The sequence below is a fragment of the Phascolarctos cinereus genome, unplaced genomic scaffold, assembly GCF_003287225.1.
Source record: "Phascolarctos cinereus isolate Bilbo 61053 unplaced genomic scaffold, phaCin_HiC Scaffold_726;HRSCAF=1367, whole genome shotgun sequence".
NCBI classification, from domain to species: Eukaryota; Metazoa; Chordata; class Mammalia; order Diprotodontia; family Phascolarctidae; genus Phascolarctos; species Phascolarctos cinereus.
Window position 1 is genome coordinate 186,233,272 of NW_027556098.1, and position 20,489 is coordinate 186,253,760.

The 20,489-nt window shown below is 39.7% G+C and overlaps 1 protein-coding gene across 1 annotated transcript in view; it reads left to right on the top strand.

Moving 5' to 3' along the window:
* The window catches only part of HECW2 (HECT, C2 and WW domain containing E3 ubiquitin protein ligase 2), a 422,966-nt gene that overhangs the window by 304,026 nt on the left and 98,451 nt on the right, over positions 1 to 20,489 (top strand). The window contains 1 exon segment of the mRNA XM_020993535.2: positions 11,024 to 11,209. Coding sequence (XP_020849194.1) covers positions 11,024 to 11,209 — 186 coding nt within the window.

Consider the following 20,489-nt stretch of genomic DNA (forward strand, 5'->3'; position numbering starts at 1 on the left):
TGTTACCCTGTGTCATAGGAATTAACCCAGGGAATAAAATAGAAGACTCAATTTTGTTGCTGAGTAGTTGGGGAGATGAGACATACTGTAAAGTGATCATGTAATCTCTGTGGCCTTCCCTCTCTTTCGCATTTAATCTCATTCTCCTTCATATTCTAATTATTTTTATATTTGTTCTTTCCCTCACTCCCTTATAAGCACTCTAAGAGTGGGGCCTAGGTAATTTCTATCTTTGTTTCTCCAGTGCTTAGCATAGTTCTGTTAACCCCTTGATCCTGTGACCTCTCCCTCTAATGGAATGCTTCCTCCTAAAACCTCCATTTTAAGGAGGAGGCCAGGCTAACCATGCCTTCATTCCTCTCCAAGCTGCACTGCTGACTCACCATACTTTTTCCTACTGTGCCCTTAGGCCCAGTACCTGCATCCGCTCCCTACTTTTTCAGCTTTCATTTATGTTATGTTCCCTCATTCAAATATCAGTACCTTGTGGTCAGGGACTGTCTTTCTTTTTGCTTGTCTTTGTATTCCCAAAGCTTAGCAGAGTGCCCAGTACAATCTAAGGGCTTCATAAATACTCATTGACTTGACTTGTTTGTTTTGTTTGGAAACAAAAGCAAGTATCTGTCACATAAAATGAATCAGAAGGACAGAGAGGGAAAAAGAATGGAGTGAAGGTCAGTTGGCTAGACTGGTAGGGTTCTTGGAAAAGGTTTTGTGTAAGGAAGTAAAGGACAGCATTTGGCAGAGAAGGAGATATGAGGACATTTTAGATGAAAGAACAGGATGAGCAAAGAAATGCACAAAAATCAATAAGCATTTATTAAACTTCTGCTAACATCAGACACTATACTGGTTGCTGGGGAGACAACAACAGAATTGAAATACTCCTTGCCTTCAAGGTGCTTACATTTATTTGAGAAGGCAACATAACCTCCCCCCACAAATATATGTATGTGTGTGTATATATACATACACATACATAAATATATATGTGTGTGTGTAACATATACCTATATATGTGTATGTGTAACATATACACATATATGTGTATGTATGTATGTGTGTGTGTATGTATCCCTATGTATGTCAAGCAACCCATCATAGAATTTCATCACCAGGAGGATGGGATTATTGCTGGTGAATGATCACCAGTGAACATTAATTCATAGCTAGTCACTTTGTTTGTACCATCCCAAACACCAACAATTTTCTAGAATGGGTTCAGTTTCTCTGTCTCCCTATAAAAGCTTCCATATACTCTTTATCTCCACCTTTTAAAAAAATTCATAAGTTTTGGGCTAAGTAATTATACTTTATTGATTGAAAGTAGATTAATATTCTGTCTGATATGCACACATAGTGCACACATATACACATACACATAAATATCAGAGAGGCCACATGGAATAGTAGATAGAAAGTTGGTTTCAGAGTAAGGAAGACCTAGGTTAAAATCCTGTCTCTGACATATTTAGGCTATGTGACCCTAGACAAGTTGCGTGACTTTTCAGTGCCCCCAGTGAGTTTCTAAGACTATAATTTGCAGACTAGGTACCAGCAGATGTTGGTAAAGAGACTTACCTTACCAGAAGTTCCCTATAGCAAGAAATCACAAATCTACCCTCCCCCTCAAAAAAAATGTAATTGGGGGTTTTACTATCACATAGGAGGTGGTGCTTGAGATGAGTCTTGAAGAAAGCTCAGGATTCTAAGAGGCAGATGAGGAAGGAGTGAGTTCCAGGCATGGGGATCAGCTTGTGCAAAAGTATAGATAGTGATAGAAAGCCATATATGAGCAATGAATGGACAGGCAACGATTAATACAATTAGACCTTCTGGTGGGCTGAATTCAAGAGTAAGGAGCCATTGAGTGGCATCAGTTGATAAAGTGCTTTAAATGCTCAGTTAAAGTATTTAGATAATATCTAATAGGCTATAGGGAAACAGTATAGGTTCTTGAGAAAATAATATTTCATGCTCCTTGAAGTGTGAGAAAGACTAGACATATGGGAGTCCAGCTTGAAAGTTACATAGGCAATCTAATGTCAATATGAGTTCCCTCAATATGAGGGAAGTCCTGGGCTAGAAGTAGTGGATGTGGAAAGAGAAGGGGCCAATGGGACAAAGCTTGTGGAGGAAGAGTTGGTATGACTTGTTGACTAGATGGACATGGGAGCGAGTTGCAGCAAAATGTTTCTCCTTGGTGCTTGGGATAATGATGGTCTCTTTAACAATAATAGGGCAGGTTGGGAAGGAGAGGCAGTTTTGTAGAGGGAGGGAGAGATAATCTAATATGTTTGAACTAAGACGCAAGCACATTGGAACCGTATTAGGGCTGCCCTGGACCGGAACAGCAGAGCGTCTCACTTAGGGAGATTATGGGATCATTCCCATAGGGATAAAGTCAGAGTGGAGCATAGGGAATTTAAAAGTGAAAGACCTAGTGTTATTCAAATCACATGACTTTCCCTCACTCTTATGGATGCTAGAATGGTCTGGAATCTTTTACCGATATTTGGCAGATTGTAAGGACAAAGGAAAGTGTAAGGGAAGGTCCAGATCCTAAGTGACTGGTGTGAACAGCAAAGCTCTCAGGAACCATGGCAAGAAGGAGGCACTAAGTCAGAACCAAATCAGAGTCAGGACCTGTGGTACCGAACTGAAGGCTGTAGTAAGCCCAATTCTGGTGAGAAGGTAAAATGATTCCTGGACTAGAAATATCCTGGATTTTCTATAGTAAGGGGACAAGTGAGTTTCTCAGGCTGTGGCATATTTAGGGGGTTTGGGGGATTCAATATTTTGGTTAAGTAAACAGTTGAACCAAATTTATTATTGGACCTTATTGATTTTTAGAAGTTTGGCTATGGTTGTGCCACTTTGGTGAAATATTTATTCTATCTGTAAGTAGAGATTTAACTAGTTAGAGAACATAATGAAGAAGAGTGGTTTTTCTAAAGTAAAATGAAGCTAGGGCTGGTAACTAATCCATGCACAAAGCCATTGTTGTTCAGTCATTTCAGTTGTGTCTGACTCTTCCTGACCCCAGTTGGGCTTTTCTTAACAAAGATACTGGTGTGGTTTGCCTTTTCCTTCTGCAGTTCATTTTACAGATGAGGAAACTAAGGCAGACAAGATCAAGTGAACTGCTCAGGTCACAAAGCTAATAAGTGTCTGAGGCCAGATTTGAACTCAGAAAGATGAGTCTTCCTGATTTCAGGCCCAGCACTCTTTCTATGTCACCTCACTGCCCCATAAAAGTCTTAGACCACTGAAAAAAGGTATTATCACACCCAACGGGTGGGACCAGGGGGAAGGGGAATGAGGTGGCTAGCTCTCTGATAGCTAGAAGCAGCTGGGTGGTACAGGGGATAGAGTACTACAGCCGGAGTCAGGAAGACCTGGGTCTAAATATGACTTCAGACACTTAAAAGTTATGTAATGCTAGACAAGTCACTTCACCCCTGTTTGCCTCAGTTTTCTCAACTATGAAACAGGGATAATAACACCACCTGGGTTGCTATGAGGACCACATGAGATGGCATTTGTAAAGCACTTAACGTAGTACCTGGTACACAGTCAGGTGGCAGTAGTAGTGCCCACAACATCTGGGGGCTCATCCAGAACACCATATCCAGGCCCACTAGGCTGGATGTGGCCTGATCACACTGCTTACTCAGGATCTGAAGTCCTGATCAAATTCAGTCTGTCCCTATAACCTTCACATGCAAATAAAATGCTGTGGGCCACACCAGACACACATCTAGTTTCCAGAGGCCCAGGGAATAACCACAGCTTATCTGCAACTGGGCCCATCTCTTTCACCTTCAAAGCACTCTGCTCTGGACTCATACACTTTGTATCCCATAGATGACCTTCTGCAGGGATGTTCCAAGACCAGATTATATCTGTTACAGAAAGGCTAAAGATAGGTATCAACATGATTCTGAGCTCAGGAGGAGTCAGTATTGTACTTCATTGTGTAAACATTTATTAAGCTCAGGAAGAAGTGATCTTATTTTCAGCATAAATTGCAGCATAAATATTGACCTTACTTTTTTGATCATATCATGTAGTGAAATGGATTAAGAGGACCTGGATTTAAATTTCATCACTGCTGCTTAGTGCCCAGTGACCTCTGCTGAGCGAGTTAACCTCGTTAAACCTCTCTTTCCTCATCTAGAAAATGAAGGGCTTAGATTGGATGACCTCTGAGGCCCCATTCAGCTTTACACCTATCATCCTGTGATTATGAGCGTGTAATATAATTTCAGCTTTCCAACAGTTTATATACTTGTCATCTCCTCATAGAATTTGTAAAAGCAAGCCACTTGCCAAGGATTTTATTTGCAGCTCCTCTGGCTTAGTTGTCTTTTCTTGATTTCATAAGGTCTCTTTTCAAAGGAAGCTTTTTACTTGTTACTTATTCTCCATCTGAGATCACAAGTTTTCTCTGCTACTAAGTCCTGCGTGATTAAAATTTTGTCTGGTTTAGGAAGGTTTCCCACCATCTGTGTGTAGCTGGCAGTGGAAATTACCTTGAGTGTTTTTGCTGATGGTCTCTGGATTTTTCACAGGGGAAAATCCCCTCCTTTTCTTGGATTAACAGAAGATGGTGTAGAACAAAGCGATAGGATTTAACCTGGTGGTTTTTGAATCCTCTTTTTCCTGTATTATTGGTGCTTTGCTTATGTTTTTTCACAGGCTTTGATGGTTTCATAAAGAGTAATTCGGTCCCATTTTAATGTATTAATTCTAAAGCATCCTTAAATTATGTTTCTCTGATTGAAAAATTGCCTCTGTTTGTATGTAGTTGTGCATGCCATGGCCTTCGGCTGGTTATAATCAAACTTCCTCCAAAATGTGTGGAGGGTGGAGTTATTACATTCTTATATTTTGAAATCTGCTTGTTGATGATGACATGTATATACATTTGATTATAGTTATTCATGAGAAATATTTTCAGTGTTTAAGAGAGAATGGTGCAAGTCAAAATAATGATTATTTTGGCTTTTAGTGAGCTTTAGAAATATATTGATTACAACATCAAGGCTGCCCTTAGGACTTTATGGAGGAGGAAAAATATTTACTTTCCTAAAATCCCATGTATACTCTTCTAAATATATGTCAATCATAATTTGCAACTTAGATGAATAAACAATCAATAGTCAGGTATGTGAAGAAGTGAATTTTTTCTTCCATGATACTAGTGAACTGGGTAAAATGTCAATGTAAAATACTGGTTTTATGCCATTATTATTTATTATTCTTATGGCAAAAATGCCATTATTAAAAGAAGGTCTGTATAGCAAACCTGTTTCTAGGTTCTGGCACATGACAATATTTTATTGACTTAGTTACCTGTTTAAGTTTGTAAAGTATAGCACTAGGCACTGAGATACAGAGTTTCGATCAGACAGTTCTGCCCTCTTGGTGCTTACAATTTAGGAAAGGGATAGGACAAGAAATAAAAATAATACAACAAGTTGTGAGTATGCAATCTACTTATTCATTAGATTAAAAGTCAGGCTCTAACTCCTCTGTGTCCCTTTCTGCAAAGGAATTATCTAGGAAAAAGTATTATCTAGAACCCTAGAAAAGTATGATTTGGACCCCAACCTAAGGTTCTATTATATTAATGCAGCAGTTCTTAACCTGGGGATTATAAACTTTTTTTAAAAAAATAATTTGATCACTTTATTTCAATATAATTGTTTCCTTTGTAAACCTATATATTATATTTTATGCATTTAATTAACCTTATTCTGGAAAGGGGTACCTGGGCTTTACCAGATTACCAAAGGTACTAAAAAGAGTTATGAATTCCTGTACTAGAGAAAGCATTCTTTTTTCACCCTTATAATTTCAGTAATGTTTTCTCTTGCCTTCAATGACTTCTCGTTACATGCTACATGGAGACTAAACTCCTGGGTTTTAGCTTCAAAGTCCTCAGTCTGGTTGAACTTTTTACTTTCCCTCCATTCTTAGTTAACCTTCCCATTCTTTTAGTTCTACCCAGGGAAACTCTGTTTCTCACTCTGCTTTAGCACTCTACTGCTAATTTAGTCTCTATGTACAAAATCTAAGAGTTAGAAAGAACCTCAGAAACCATTAAGTCTAACTTGTACCGAACTGAGAATCCTCTCTCCCGCATCCCCAGCAAGTATGATCCAGTCTCTGCTTCAAGACCCCTGATGAGAGGTAATGTAGTACTTCCCCGCTTAGCCCAGAAGGCAAAACTGGAACAAGTAAAAATCGTAAAGTATATTTATGTTCTGGGGCACTAGGTGGTGCAGCGAATAGCCTGCTGGGCCTGAAGTCAGGAAGACTCTTCTCCCTGAGTTCAAATCTGGCCTCCGACATTTACTAGCAGTGTGACTTAACCCTGTTTGCCTCAGTTTCTTCATCTTTAAAATAAGCTGCAGAAGGAAATGGCAAACCGGTCCAGTATCTTTGCCAAGAAAACCCCAAATGAGGTTATGAAGAGCCAGACACAACCAAAACAACTCAACAACAATATTTATGTTCAACCTAAGGAAAGACTTTCAAACAATTAGAGAAGATAGTAGGTTTCCCCTGATTAGAAGTCTTCAAGCGAAGACTGGATGACCACTTGTTAGGGATGTTTTAGAGGGGATTTTCGGTCAGGGCTTCCAACAATGGACCCTCCTTGCATCTACCTTATATCCTTCATTCAATGATTTGAATACTGTGGACCCCTTCCCGAGAGTAGTGGTATTGATACTGATGCTAACTACCTACCATCCCATCCTCACCTCTCCAGAAGTCATGGGAAGTACAGCTTAAGTATTCCATCAAGATTTTCTTTTTTTAAACAACCAGTAGTCATTACATCTTTGTAACATGTACATGTTGTTGTTCAGTTGTTCAGTTGTGTCCAACTCTTTGTGATTCTCTATGGGGTTATCTTGGCAAAAATACTAAAGTGGGTGGCCATTTCCTTCTCTAGTGGATTAAGATAAACAGAGGTTAAGTGATTTGCCCAGGGTCGCCTGGGCCTGATTTTAACTCCAGTCTTCCTGACTCCAGGCCCAGTGCTCTCCACTGAGCCACCTAGTTGCCTTATACATACATTGCTTCAAATGTCCAATAAAATCCAATGAAAATTTACTAAACATCTACCATGTATGGGACACTTTGCTGGGCTTTGAGGAGACAAGGACAAAATGAAAAACAGTCCTTGCACAAGGAGCTTACATTCTACTGAGGAATCTAATACTACCTGATACTTTAATAGTATAAACGTTTTAAATACTTTGACATGGAATTAGCAAATTTTTGGAGTTAGAAAGGTTATTTAGAGATCAATTAGTTAAACTCTCTCATTCTAGGTTATCTTGCTTGATCTTTCTGCTCATGGGAAGGAGGTAGGAGATTTATACTCATTTGGCAAATGAAGAAATGAAAATTTGAGCAAGGTATCACCTCAGGTCACACATCAGTTAGTAGCAGAATAAGGACTGGAACTCAAGTGTCTGACTCTCACATTTCCTCTGTTTTTACTAGACTATATTACTTCTAAATATAAAGTAACATGTTGAATCATTTTACTTTGAAGATTGAAGCCATCCAGCATGAGCTTCCACTACTCCCTTCCTCCCTATCTTTAAACATCTCAGTGTTCCTACCTATTTTATCTTCCTTTCCTCTGGTCTTAGAGAATAAGTTGGCTGGCTTTTGTCTTTGCCAATGCTAACCCACCTACCAACGACTTTGATCTTTTCCGTCTCCAATATGATCCTGATCCATCAGTCATACCCTCTATCTTATGCATTTTTTCAACCTTTCCATCTGTACCAATTCCTTCTCCTAAGCCTACAAACATACTGGAAGTCTCTAGTGTCCTGAAAATAATAAACTTTCCCTTTACCCTGCCACCCCACTCAAGCTATGATTCTTTTTCTCTCCTCCTCTTTGCTGCCAAACTTTTAAAATGATTCAATTGCATTTGTTCTGTGATTCCCCACTACTTATGTGTTGTTATCGTTCAATCGTTCAGTCATGTCTGACTCTTTGTGACTTGATGGACTTGTCCATGGAGTCTTCTTGGCAAATATACTGAAGTGGTTTGCTATTTACTTTTCCAGTGTGTACTCATTTTGTAGATGAGGAACTGAGGCAGATAGGGGTTAAGTGACTTGCCCGGGGTCACATAGCTAGTAAGTGTCTGAAGTCAGATTTGAACTCACATCTTCCTGACTCCAGGTCCTGTGCTCCACCTCACTGCCCCTCCACTACTCATGTTCTAGCTTATTAACCCCTTGAAATTGGGTTTCTATTCTCATACTTGATTTTTTTTAAACCACTCTCTCTAAGGTCATTAATGACCTCCTTTTGGTCCAAGTCCAATGTCCTATTTTTAGTCCTTATCTTTCTTTACCTCTCAGTAGAATTTGAGGCTAAATATAAATACAGTATAGTTGCTGTTGCATATTACTTGTAGTAATAGCAGACGTTTATATATCACTTTAAGATGGACAAAGCATGTCACATGCATTACCTCACTGATGCTTACAACAATCCTGTGAGGTGGGTGCTATCATTATCCCCATTTTATAGATAAAACAATTAGGGCTATGAAAGGTAGAGTGACTGGCCCACCGGGTACAGAGAGCTAGTAATTTTCTCAGGCAGGATTTGAAGTCTTCCTTCAGTGCCCTATCCATTATGTGATAATAGAAAGAGAGCTGAGTTTTAAGTACATCAATCTTCAAACATTGGTCAAGTGCCTACTGTGTGCTACACACTGTTCTTATTTTTTGTATAATACTTTATATTGCCATGCAAAGACAGAAGTGAAATAATTCCTCTCTTCAAGGAGCTCACATTTTATCATTTTATCAAGGGAGGCAAACATTCATATAAAGGCACATATGAAATAGAATCAAATCCACTTTCTGAGGGGCAATATAGTAGTACCTGAAGAGATCAGGAATGGCCCCATAGAAAACGTGGCACTTGAGTTGAATCTTGAAGGAAACCAGGGCTTCAAAGAGGCAGAGATGAGGAGGGAGTATATTTTAGGAATGGTGGACAAACTAGTGTAAAGGCACAGAGATGGGGGATGGGATCATGTATAAGTCTAGCCAGTATAGCTAGACTGTGATGAAGAAGAATGTATAATAAGGTTGGAAAGGTAAGTAGGGTCCAGGTGGTGAAGAACTTGAATGTCAGAGGTCTTTGTATTTGCTCAAAGAACATAGGGAGCCCTTGGAATTTATTGAGTAGGAGAGTGACTTGATCAGACCTGTACTTTAGGAAAATCACTTCAGCAGCTTTGTGGAATATGAACTGGAGTGGAAAAGACTTCTCGGAATCAGGGTCACCAATTAGGGGCCTTTTTTACAGTTGTCTGAGTGGAGGGAAAGGGATATATGAAAGAGATGATGTGGTGGTACAAATGGCAAGATTTGGTAACTGATTAGATCTGTGAGATGAGAGTAAGGAGTCAAGGGTGACATAGAAATGGCAAACTTTGGTGACTGGAAGGATGGTTGTGCCCTCAAAGAGGAATGGATTTGTGGGAAAAGACAAACAAGTTCTATTTTGAACATGTTGAGTTTGAGGGGCATATAGGACATCTGTTTGAAATGTCTAATCAGAGTAATAGTACTGTCACTCAGGAGGGAGTCTAGGCTGGATATGTGGATCTAAGAGATATTTTCCTAGAGATGACCTTTAAACCCATCTGTGATGATGAGGTGATCAAGTCACAGATTGTAGAGAGCAAAGATAAGAGAGCCAAGGATAGAGCTTTGGGGAATCGATCTATAGTTAAGAATTGTGATATGGAAGATGTGAGACTAAAAAGGAATCATCAGGCAGGGAGGATAAGAACCAAGAAAGTAGTATCATGAAAACCTAAAGAGGAGAGTGTGGTCTTGTGTCAAATGCTACAGAAATTACGGGGTCAGGAAATTTGGGTTTTCTTACACCAAATAGCCAGTGTGAGTCTGGCTCTGAGTCATTTTGACTCTTCCTGCTCTTTAACCCTCTATCACCAATCAAATCCCTCATCCTATCTGTTATATTTCTATAACTCATATCTATCTACTCCCTTCCACTTTTACTGTCACTATCCTACCTCAGGCTCTTATCATCTCTCATCTGGACTGCTCTGATAGTCTCCTGCCCTAACATGTACAGTAGAAAAAGGCATACAATCTGGAATCACAGTATACACATTCAAATCCTGACTCTCTTTGTGACCCCATTTGGGATTTTCTTGACAAGGAATGGTTTGCCATTTCCTTTTCTAGCTCAATTTACAGATGAGAAAACTAAGGCAAACAGGGTTAAGTGATTTGCCCAGGGTCACATGGCTAATAAGTGTCTGAGGCAGAATTTGAAAGCAGGTGCACCTCACTTTAGGGCTGGCACTCTATTCATTTCTCTACCTAGCTGCCCAAACCTTTCCCAATCCCTTTTAATTTTATGTCTTCCCTCTCTTATTTGCTTCTTATTTATTCCGAATATAGTTTGTACATATTTGTTTGCTTCTTGTCTCCCCCAATAGATTGTAAGCTCCATGAGGTTAGGGACCATCTTTTTCCTCTTTTCGTATTCCCAGCATTTCACACAGTGCCTGGAACATAGTAGGTGCTTAATAAATGTTTATTGATTGACAGAGTTAGGATGAGGATGGGGATAGTAAACACATTATGGCAGATGGCAAGACAGTATAGGATGTGAAACATGTTATGAAACATGGTGTGATCCTACTGGATTATATGAGGTTATGTGAGTTGGTACTTACCAACCCAGCTCTCTTGGTCTCAGGAAGGAGTTATAAAGCTGAGTGTATTAAATCTACCAAGACATGGTGGTCCAGGAAGTGTATCAACAGGGCAGATGGCAAGAGGGCCAGAGTGGGTGGCATCTCCTAATACTTAATTTGCTGAATTGAATTTTTTCTCTTCCCATTTTACTTTATTCTTTCTTTGTTTTCTGTTGAATGTACCTGTCGATGTTGACTAACTCTTGGTTCTTCATACTTTTTTTCCAGAGTGCCTATCGCATGTTTACAAACAACACGTGTTTGAAGCACATGATCACCAAAGTCCGGCGGGACACTCACCACTTTGAACGCTACCAGCATAATCGAGACCTAGTGGGATTCCTCAACATGTTTGCTAACAAACAGCTGGAGCTGCCAAGGGGCTGGGAAATGAAGCATGATCACCAGGGCAAGGTAACTGAAGGAAGTGGGGTGTTTGGGGGGGGACTGGATGGATATGAGCTATTTGCCTCTTTTTGTGCCCTGTACAGCTCAGTCCTTCACAGCCCTGCCTACCTCTGTTCCAGTGTTAATAGGGTAAGGCAAGTCTCAGGGAGTGTCCTACTCTGAAACAGTATATGGGATGTGAAGAAGAGAGGTATGAGTTGGCTTCCAGCAGAATGACTCCCTATTTCATCCGTTCTATTTTTTTTTCTTCCTACCGTCTATCAGCACAGAAGACTGTATGTACTATATCCTTCCTATGACTTTTGTCAAGAGTTATGACTTTCATTTTCATAAAATAAGTGCTCTGTTTATGTCACAATTATCTATCATATATCTGTTGTTTTAAGAAAGAATATATGGTGTGATCTCAATAGGAAAGAATTTCCTTTCTAGTCTAGTAGCACCTTCTCTGTCCTTTACCCTCCGAAGAAGAGAAAAAGGGAAGATAAAAGGGTAAAGAATATTACATGTGTGCCCCCAAAACAGGGTTGGATTGTCAAGTTGTTCTGCTCTAAAGTTTGAATATAATCTAACTTTCACACTATCATTGCCCATGCTCCCAACCTTCCTGAAAAACTAGATTACAAGCCATTTTCTGTTATCATCCTTCCCTTTTCTGTCTCTGTGTACTCATTTACTAGAGCTAAGCCTATTGTCTGAAATACACTGTGTACTAAGGTCCACCTGTGGAAATCTTCCTGTTCTTTGAAGGCCTAGTTCAGGTGTTACTTTCTATATGAAGTCTTCCCTGATCAAGTAGACTCTTGCTTTTTGGACATGGAGGACGGATCCAAGAACAGAAGGTTGAAGTCAAACAGAAGTACATTTAGGCTGGATGCCAGCAGAAACTTTTATACAATTAGAGCTGTCCAAAAGTGGGCTAGGCTACTTCAAGAGGTGATAGGAATCCTCCTTTACATATTCATGTGGAGGCTGGATGGTCACTTGTTGGGTTAAATTAGCAGGGATTTTATTTTGGGTGTGGATTGGGGTAGATGTCTGCTGAGATCCATTATAGCTCTAAATCCTCTGTTGGCTCTCCAGCTTAAAAATTCTTCTCCCTCCTCGGATTTTCCTTGAACATTGTCTGGGTTTCTTTTACATTCTACACATAACCTCCTATTAGATTATAAACTCTCCAAGGGCAGGGACTTTGTTGTTTCTTCATTGTGCATCTTCAGCACCTAGCATAGTGGCTTTGCACTTAGTAGGTATGTAATAAATATGTATTGAATTAAATCCCGTATTCAAGGATTTTATACCAGTAATTTAAGTATCTACTACTAGATGGTGAGGAATCTCTACAAGGTTCTCTGGATGAATAATAAAGGTATCTATATGGGGCAGCTAGGTGGCACAATAGATAGAGCTCTGGGCTTGGAATCAGGAAGACTAATTTTCATGAGTTTAAATAAGCCTCAGACACTTGCTAGCTATGTGACCCTGGGCAAGTCACTTAAGTCATTTGCCTTAGTTTTCTCATCTGTAAAATGAGCTGGAGAAGGAAATGTCAACAACTCTAGTACCTTTGCCAAGAAAAAAAAAAAAACCAAAACAGGGTATATATGTGTGCATGTGTGTGTGTGTGTATGTATACACACACATATGTATGAGATCATATATACACAAATATTTATATGTGTGTATATAGATGCATATATATATATATATATACACAAATATATGTGTGTATCAGTACTTTCTTTATAAATTACCAATCTATCAACAAGCATATATTAAAGACCTACTATATTCCAAATACTCTGTGTGTGTGCATGCAATATTCTTTATCTTATATCTTCCCCTTTTCTCTTCTTATGAGGTTAAAGGACAGAGAAGGTACTACTAGACTAGAGAGTTCTTTCTAGTCCAGCATGCATGCGTACATAAACACAAATACACATACCTGTGGAGAATTCACACTGACTCTTCCAGTCATTCCTTGCAAAACAGCTCTGAGTGTTGGCTTGTGAATATTTGGCCCTACAAGTTGCTAGCATTTCTGGCTTGAGAGGGCCTCAAGCTATTTTGCCTCTTAGAGGTTTGGAAGAGTTTGCTACATCTCTGCTAATCCTGTACCCAGAACCAGAAAGACCTAAGAGCTTAGCACCTCAACCTACAGATGGTGCCCCCTCAGGTACCACACCTTTAAGCACTTAAGCTAATACTTTAGATAAAATCTCTATCTGGATTTCTTTCTGTTGGTGTCAGCAAGCATCTGGGAGTTATTTCACTGGATGATATCTTTCTATAATCTCCTGGGACCTGCTCCATCTGGTAACGGCCATCTTCCAAGATAAACCTTTAAAAAGAAAGATGGGAGTAATAGTAACAATTTCAGTCTCCTCAGTGATGATCTATTCACTAGTCAGAAAAGACCCAACATTCATCCACCTCAATACCCCAGTCTGCTTCTACCTTGTCTATGTTTTGACTTTTAGCTCTAGAATCTTAGTGCTTTTCCAGCTTGGGTGTTTCTGTTCATAGAACTTCTGAAGATACCAAACTTCTTTTTGTCTATGAATATTTTGAAAGTAACTTAAATTTTAAATATAATTTGCAGAGACAGCATTATATGGTGGAATAAATACTGGTTTTGGAGGTAGAGACCTGGATTCAAATCCTGACTCCTTTTGGCATCTGTGTTACTTTAGTCATGTTACTTAATTTCTCTCTGGGGCTCAGTTTTCTAACTCATAAAGTCGAAGGGAGAGAATTAAACGTGTTGTTTGCTGGTACCCCTTCCAACTCTAAACCTGTGATTATCTGACACTCTATAGACTATAGCAAGCAATTATTAAATGTTAAAAAAAAACAGTAGCTTTCTTAGAGACAAGTGATCCCTGATGTTGAGTCTGAAGGAACCAACTTTTTTTTCTACTACTACTTGAATTACTATTTTCTAGTACTTGAACCTCAGTGTTCTACTACTTGAACCTTAAATTAGCATCCTGACATTCAGAATCAAGACATCTGTGAATGAGAGAGAGACAGAGAGAGAGAGAGAGAGAGAGAGAGAGAGAGAGAGAGAGAGAGAGAGAGAGAGAGAGAGAGAGAGGAGAGAGAGAGAGAGAGAGAGAGAGAGAGAGAGAGAGAGAGAGAGAGAGAGAGAGAGAGAGAGGGAGGGAGGGAGAGGGAGAGAGAGAGAGAGAGAGAGAGAGAGAGAGAGAGAGAGAGAGAGAGAGAGAGAGAGAGAGAGGAGGGAGGGAGAGAGAGAGGGAGGAGAGAGGAGAGAGAGAGAGAGAGGGAGGCAGGCAGACAGACAGAGAGACAGAGAGACGGGGAGGGAGAGGGGTACCAGGCAGGAATGGTGTTAGTTTTTGCCTAGGCTGAGCTTATGATACATACTACATGTGTGTGCCTGTCATATCTAAGGTGCATTGTTTGATGTATATGATACAATTTGATATGCCCCAAATGGAAAACTACATTATGAGAAGGAGAGCCACTTATTGGAAAGGGAAATAATATCCACTTGTGCATCATTCTAAAGGTTCAGTGATTTTTGCCTTTCCCAGGAAGGGGAGAATCAAGGACATTTGGACTCTGCATCATGGTGGCAATATGCAGGTTTTAGGTTCAAGTAAGAAATAAGTATTTGTTGGCACTAAATTGTTGGTGATTTAATGATTCTTGATACTTGTAGCTCTTGGTTGAGTCTGACCATTAGTGTGTTAGTTTTTGCTCAAGGGAATAATATATCTAAAACGCAAAAATTAGCTCCAATTGGGGGGATATAAAGTATATGTATATATGTACATATATACAGTTGTGCATGTTTATATTTATATATGTATATGTAGATATTCATTCAACATGATAATTTTCACTTTGCTAATCTCATGACTTTAAGGAAATTATGTGGTAAATGATGTAGTAAGAATTAAGACCTAGGCTTAGGAAGCAAGAGACCTATATCCCAGTCCTGGCTATGCCACTTAGCCATGGGACTTTGGGAAAGTGATTCAATCTCTCTGGATGTTATTTGCCTCATCTATAAAATGGAAACGAAACCTGTCCAACCTTCCTTAGAGGTCTGTGAGAAGCAGAAGCAGGAGAGTGTCATGGCAGGCAGGTAGGTAGTTAACAAGCACTTAAATGCTTGCCATGTTCAAGGCACTATCCTAAGCACTCAAGGATCTTACATTCTGATTGGAGTGTGGGACATTGTGACAAAGTCCTCACAGCCAGGAAGGAAGTGGAGCACGACTGGCCTGAGATCATCCCCAAAAGATCATCATGGAGTGGGCCAGAATGGAAGAGGGATAGTGAGAGTGAGAACCCCCAAGGCCCTCTATCTCAAAATCAAATGAACATTTATTAAGCACCTACCCTGCTCCAGGCATAGGAATAAAAATAAACAAAAATTTAAAAAAACAGTCTTTGCCCTCAAAGAGCTTACAATCTAATGGGGAAGACAGAATATAAAAGAAAGCTGAAAATCTCAGGGTAGGTGCAAGTACCCAACATCAGGGCATGGCGGAGAAGTCAGTTAGCGAAGCCCCAAAGTAGTGAAGCTACATGAGAAATTCAGAGGCACTGAGGGAAGTTCCAGGGCAAGGGGGCAGCTGAGTAAAGTGCTTAGAGACAGAAGCACATCTGGGAGGAGGAAGAGCCAAGGTCCTGGAGTCAGAGGTCCTAGTTCTGATACTTTCTCACTATGTGAGCAAATATAAAATGCTCTCTTTGGCTCTTAAAGCTCTTGACAACCTTGCCCCTTTCTGCCCTTCCGGTCTGCTTACGCCTTACCACCCACCACGTGCACTGCACTCCAGTGACGCTGGTCTTGTTGCTCCTCACACATTACATTCTATCTCTTAACTCCGCATGTTTTCATTGGTGGTGCCCCTCATGCCTCTCCCTCGGCATCTCCACCTCCTAGCTTCCCTGAAGTCTTAACCACAGTCCCACCTTCTGCAAGAAGTCTTTCCCAGTCCTCCTAAATCTTAGTGCCTTCCCACTGAGACCATCTTATTCATTCTATGTATATACCTTGTTTGTACAGTTTAGGGTTTTTTTTTGTTTGTTTGTTGTCTCCCCCATTAGACTATGAGCACCTTTTTTTTTGCCTTTCTTTGTATTACTTAGCCCTTAGTATACTGCTTGGCATGTAGTAGGAACTTAATAAATGCTAGTTGATTGGTTGCTGTGACGCTGGGCAAGTGACTGAACTTTCTGTGTTTTAAGTTTTCTTATATGTAAAATGGTAATAATAACACTTTCATTTCTTACCTCACAAGATTATTGTGAGGAGAATGCTTTGTAAATATTAACAATAAAAAAGAATTATAGAATCATAGATTTAGAATTTGAAGGAGCCTTAGAGGTAATCTGATTCAGCCCCCTCATTTGATAGATAAGTAAGGTGATCCTCAGAGAAGTTAAATGATTTGTCCAAGATCGCAGAGGTATCAAAACCAGGTCTTCTGTCAATCAATCAATCAATAAACAATAATTAAGTGCCTACTATGTACCAGACACAGTGCTAAGCATTCAGGATGCAAAAAGAAACAAAAGACAGTCCCTGCCTCCAAGGAGTTTACAATCTAATTCAAGTCATGGATGAGAATAAGAGTCTGGAGAGGACCTGCTAGGGGTCAGAGCCTCCTGACAGGAGCCCTAGGAGTATGGCTCTGGCTATACCACACTCCTTTTGGAAATATATGAAAATATTTTGGAAATTATAAATGTTTGTATAAGTATGAACCACAAGAATGGGGACTGAGAATAGGCTATGAGATTTAGCACTCAGGAGACTGTTAACCACTGTGAAGAATGTAGTTTCAATAGCGTGGTAGAGGGCAGAAATTAGATTGCAAATAGTTAATGATAGTGAAGTGGAAGTTGTGGGGGCAGCCAGCATCAAATTCATTCAAGAAATTTAGCTTTGGAAAGAAGAAAGTACAGGGCCCTCAATTACTTTATTTGGCCTATTTTTTTTCCCTAAAAAGCCTAGTTTGAAAAGGGAGATAGTTTTAAAAAAAAGTCTAAGAAATTACTTTGGAAATTAGTAAAGTAAAACTTTGGAGTTAATTTTAACACTTTCAGAATTCGTGCCATAGGGCAAATGTTGATTTTATTTTACAAAAATGGTTTGCCTCCCTTATTAGTGCTATTTTTTTCTTTTTCCTGAAGTGACTGAAATGATAGTTCATAATTTCTTTTCCCTGACCTCTTCCTTGTCCTTTCCACCTCATCTAGCTTAGGAGATATTTCTCAGTCCCTTCTTCCTTGGTAAAGATTGGAGATACTTGGAGATCCTACCCAATTCAAGCCTAATAAGTCCTGTGTAGGAGAATTCCATCTCATTTAAATTATTCATCAAGAAAACAATCGGCAAGCATTTATTTAAGCACTTATTCTGTTCTTGGCACTGTGCTAAGCACTGGGAATCTAAAGACAAAAGCGGAGCCAGTCATTGTCATCAAGGAACTTACAAGTGTCTTATGTTCTTACCTCTAAACAGAATTGTACTTTTCCAGTCTAGGAATATATTCTTATCCTTAACTTTTATAGCTGAAGCTGGGCCCTGGGTTTCATGCATATGAGGCAATGTTTGGCCCAAACTGTATCCTAAAGATGATAATTGAGGTGGCAGCAGCAGGAAAGTGATGGCAGAGTTGGAGTTTTCATTGGAGGAAGACTATCATAGTCAGTGCCCACTTCTAGTTTCTGGTTTCACCAGAATCTGATGTTCTATTTGGCTTAATAAGTTAGACTAGTTATGGCATGGGCCCGAATTTGGATTCAGTGATCCCCAGTTGATAAACAAGTTCTTTTCCAGAAGTTCATTTGCAAGTCTCTTGTTTGAAAATCAGAATTCATTTTCCCATAGAAAGAATGTTATAAATGGTGGTTAATACTTCAGGCCAATCCACAAAAGCATCTAACCCATAATGTACCTTCAGTGTGAATAGAAGCTAATCTGACCTAGTCCATGCAGCAATTTGTGTAGGAAAATTCATTCAGAGTTCCAGTTTGAAACTTTTCATGCTACACACATGCACACACACACACACACACACTACATATATATGCATATGTGTGTATATTTATGTGTGTGTATGTGTGTGTGTGTGTGTGTGTATACATATGGACGGGAAACACTCCCCTCCCTCCTGCTCCAAGTGACTAGGTGCCTCTTAGGCCCTAATACAAGAAGTGAGGTACTAGAGTAAGGGGTTGGAATATAGGAAGCAATTGTGAAGGACAAGAGCTTCTTAACAGGGAAAATACACAGGGACACTTCTCTAAGCTGGTTGGTATTCTTGCCACCCCTTTTCTTTTCTTCTTCTTACTCCAGGAATTAGTCACCTGGTTTTCTTTCTAGTGCTACTACTTGTTGCTTCTGCCCTAGATCTCTCTCCTCCCTGACCCACTGTGGAAGACAAACAGAATCACAACTTTTCCTATACAGTTCTTTGTTGTCATTCAGTCGTTTTTCGGTCCTGTCCGACTCTTTGTGACCCCATTTGGGGTTTTATTGGCAAAGAAGCTGGAGTGGTTTGCCATTTCCTTCTCCAGCTCATTTTACAGATAAGGCAAACGGAGTTAAGTGACTTGCCTCGGGTCATACAGCTAGTAAGTGTCTAAGGCCAGATTTGAACTCAGGAAGAGGAGCCTTCCTGACTTCAGGCCCTGCAGTTTATCCTGCACTGTGCCACCTAACTGTTCTATGTGTAGAATAAAGCTAGGGGTCCTTTTGAAGTGTTCTAAAGGTTTTTTGCATTAAAAGAATAGGGATTTAAAAAGTCGTCTTCTTCTTGAGTTCCTTTCTATTCATTCCTTCTCTCTCTTTTAAAAAAAATTAAGCTTTGTAAGTAAAGATGTACTTGGAAAGGGCTAATAAAATGACTGTGTACTCAGACAATTCAAGTAAGATATCATATAGTTCTTGAGTATCTCCTGCAGCAAGAAAAACACAGGACAGTGATGCTCAGGGGACTTGTATTCTAGACCTGGCCTAACATCTCTTGGCTTCATTTTTCTCCCCGGAAAAGTAAGGGAGTTGTACTCATGTTTTTTTAGCTAACTTTCTATGATTCTTCCATTTTTCAGAGGAACAGCTGTCTCAGGCTATCCTGAGTGCTTTGGTTTCAGGAGCTGCCAAGGAGCAGGGGCTCTGGGGCAAGTGGGGAGAAGGAGAAAAGAGAAAGGACCAATCTGGGGCCTGTGTTGTACTAGGGAGGCAGGAAGAGGGAGAGAAGAATGTTATGGCAACAGGGAGGGAAAGCTACATCCTCTGTACGTGGATACTGATTGAGAATAGGCAAATAAATGCTAAGAGAGGTGGTGTGACATAGTACATAGAAACCTGACCTTGAAGTGAAGAGGACGTGAGTTTCAGGCTTGCCTGTGACACACTGACTGTCTGAACATTGGGCAGTGATCTAGGCAACTTTCTTAGACTGTGAAGTTGCAGAGAAGATGCTAGCCTGCATAGGTAAAGCGAGTTAACTCACCTAAGAGTACTTTGTACCAATGAATCACAGATCCTGCCCCTGCTCCTAAATAAATGATAGAATGCTTGTACAAGGTCTGATATTTGTCATTTATCATGTCACATTCCACTAATTGTGGAATTATGAGGGAAAAGTAATCTAATATCTTAGCAACTCCTGAATAAATAAAAACATACCTGTAATGGTGTCACTTCTGTACATAAACTTTCTAGCCCTATTAGGCTGCTAGGTGGCATTGTAGATAGTGTTGAGCCTTGAGTCAGGAAGATTTGAGTTTGAATTTGGCCTAGGCAAGTAGCTTAGCCTTTGACTGCCTTTTTCCTCATCTGTGAAATGGGGATAATAATAGCACCTACCTCACAGGGTTGTTGTGAGAATTAAATGAGATAATGTTTATAAAGTGTTTAGTATAGTGCCTTGCTATTGTAAGTACTTGGTATATCCTTCCCACCTTTCTGCTGGCTCTCCTTCCCAACCTTCCTCCCTCTCTCCTTTACATTTTCCTTCCTTCCTTCCTATAAATTACTTCCCTTTATAAAACTTATCCAGCAAAAAAAAAAGGGCTTAGAAGCATAGACAAAAGTTAATTGAAAACTAAGTAATCTAATCCTAGAGAATGAGTGGGTCAAAGAACAAATCATAGAAGCAATCAATAATTTCATTAAAGATAATGACAACAAATGAGACAACATACCAAAATTTGTGGGATACAGAAAAAGCAGTAGTTAGGGGGAAATTTATATCACTAAATGCCTATATCAATAAAAGAGAGAAAGAACAGATCA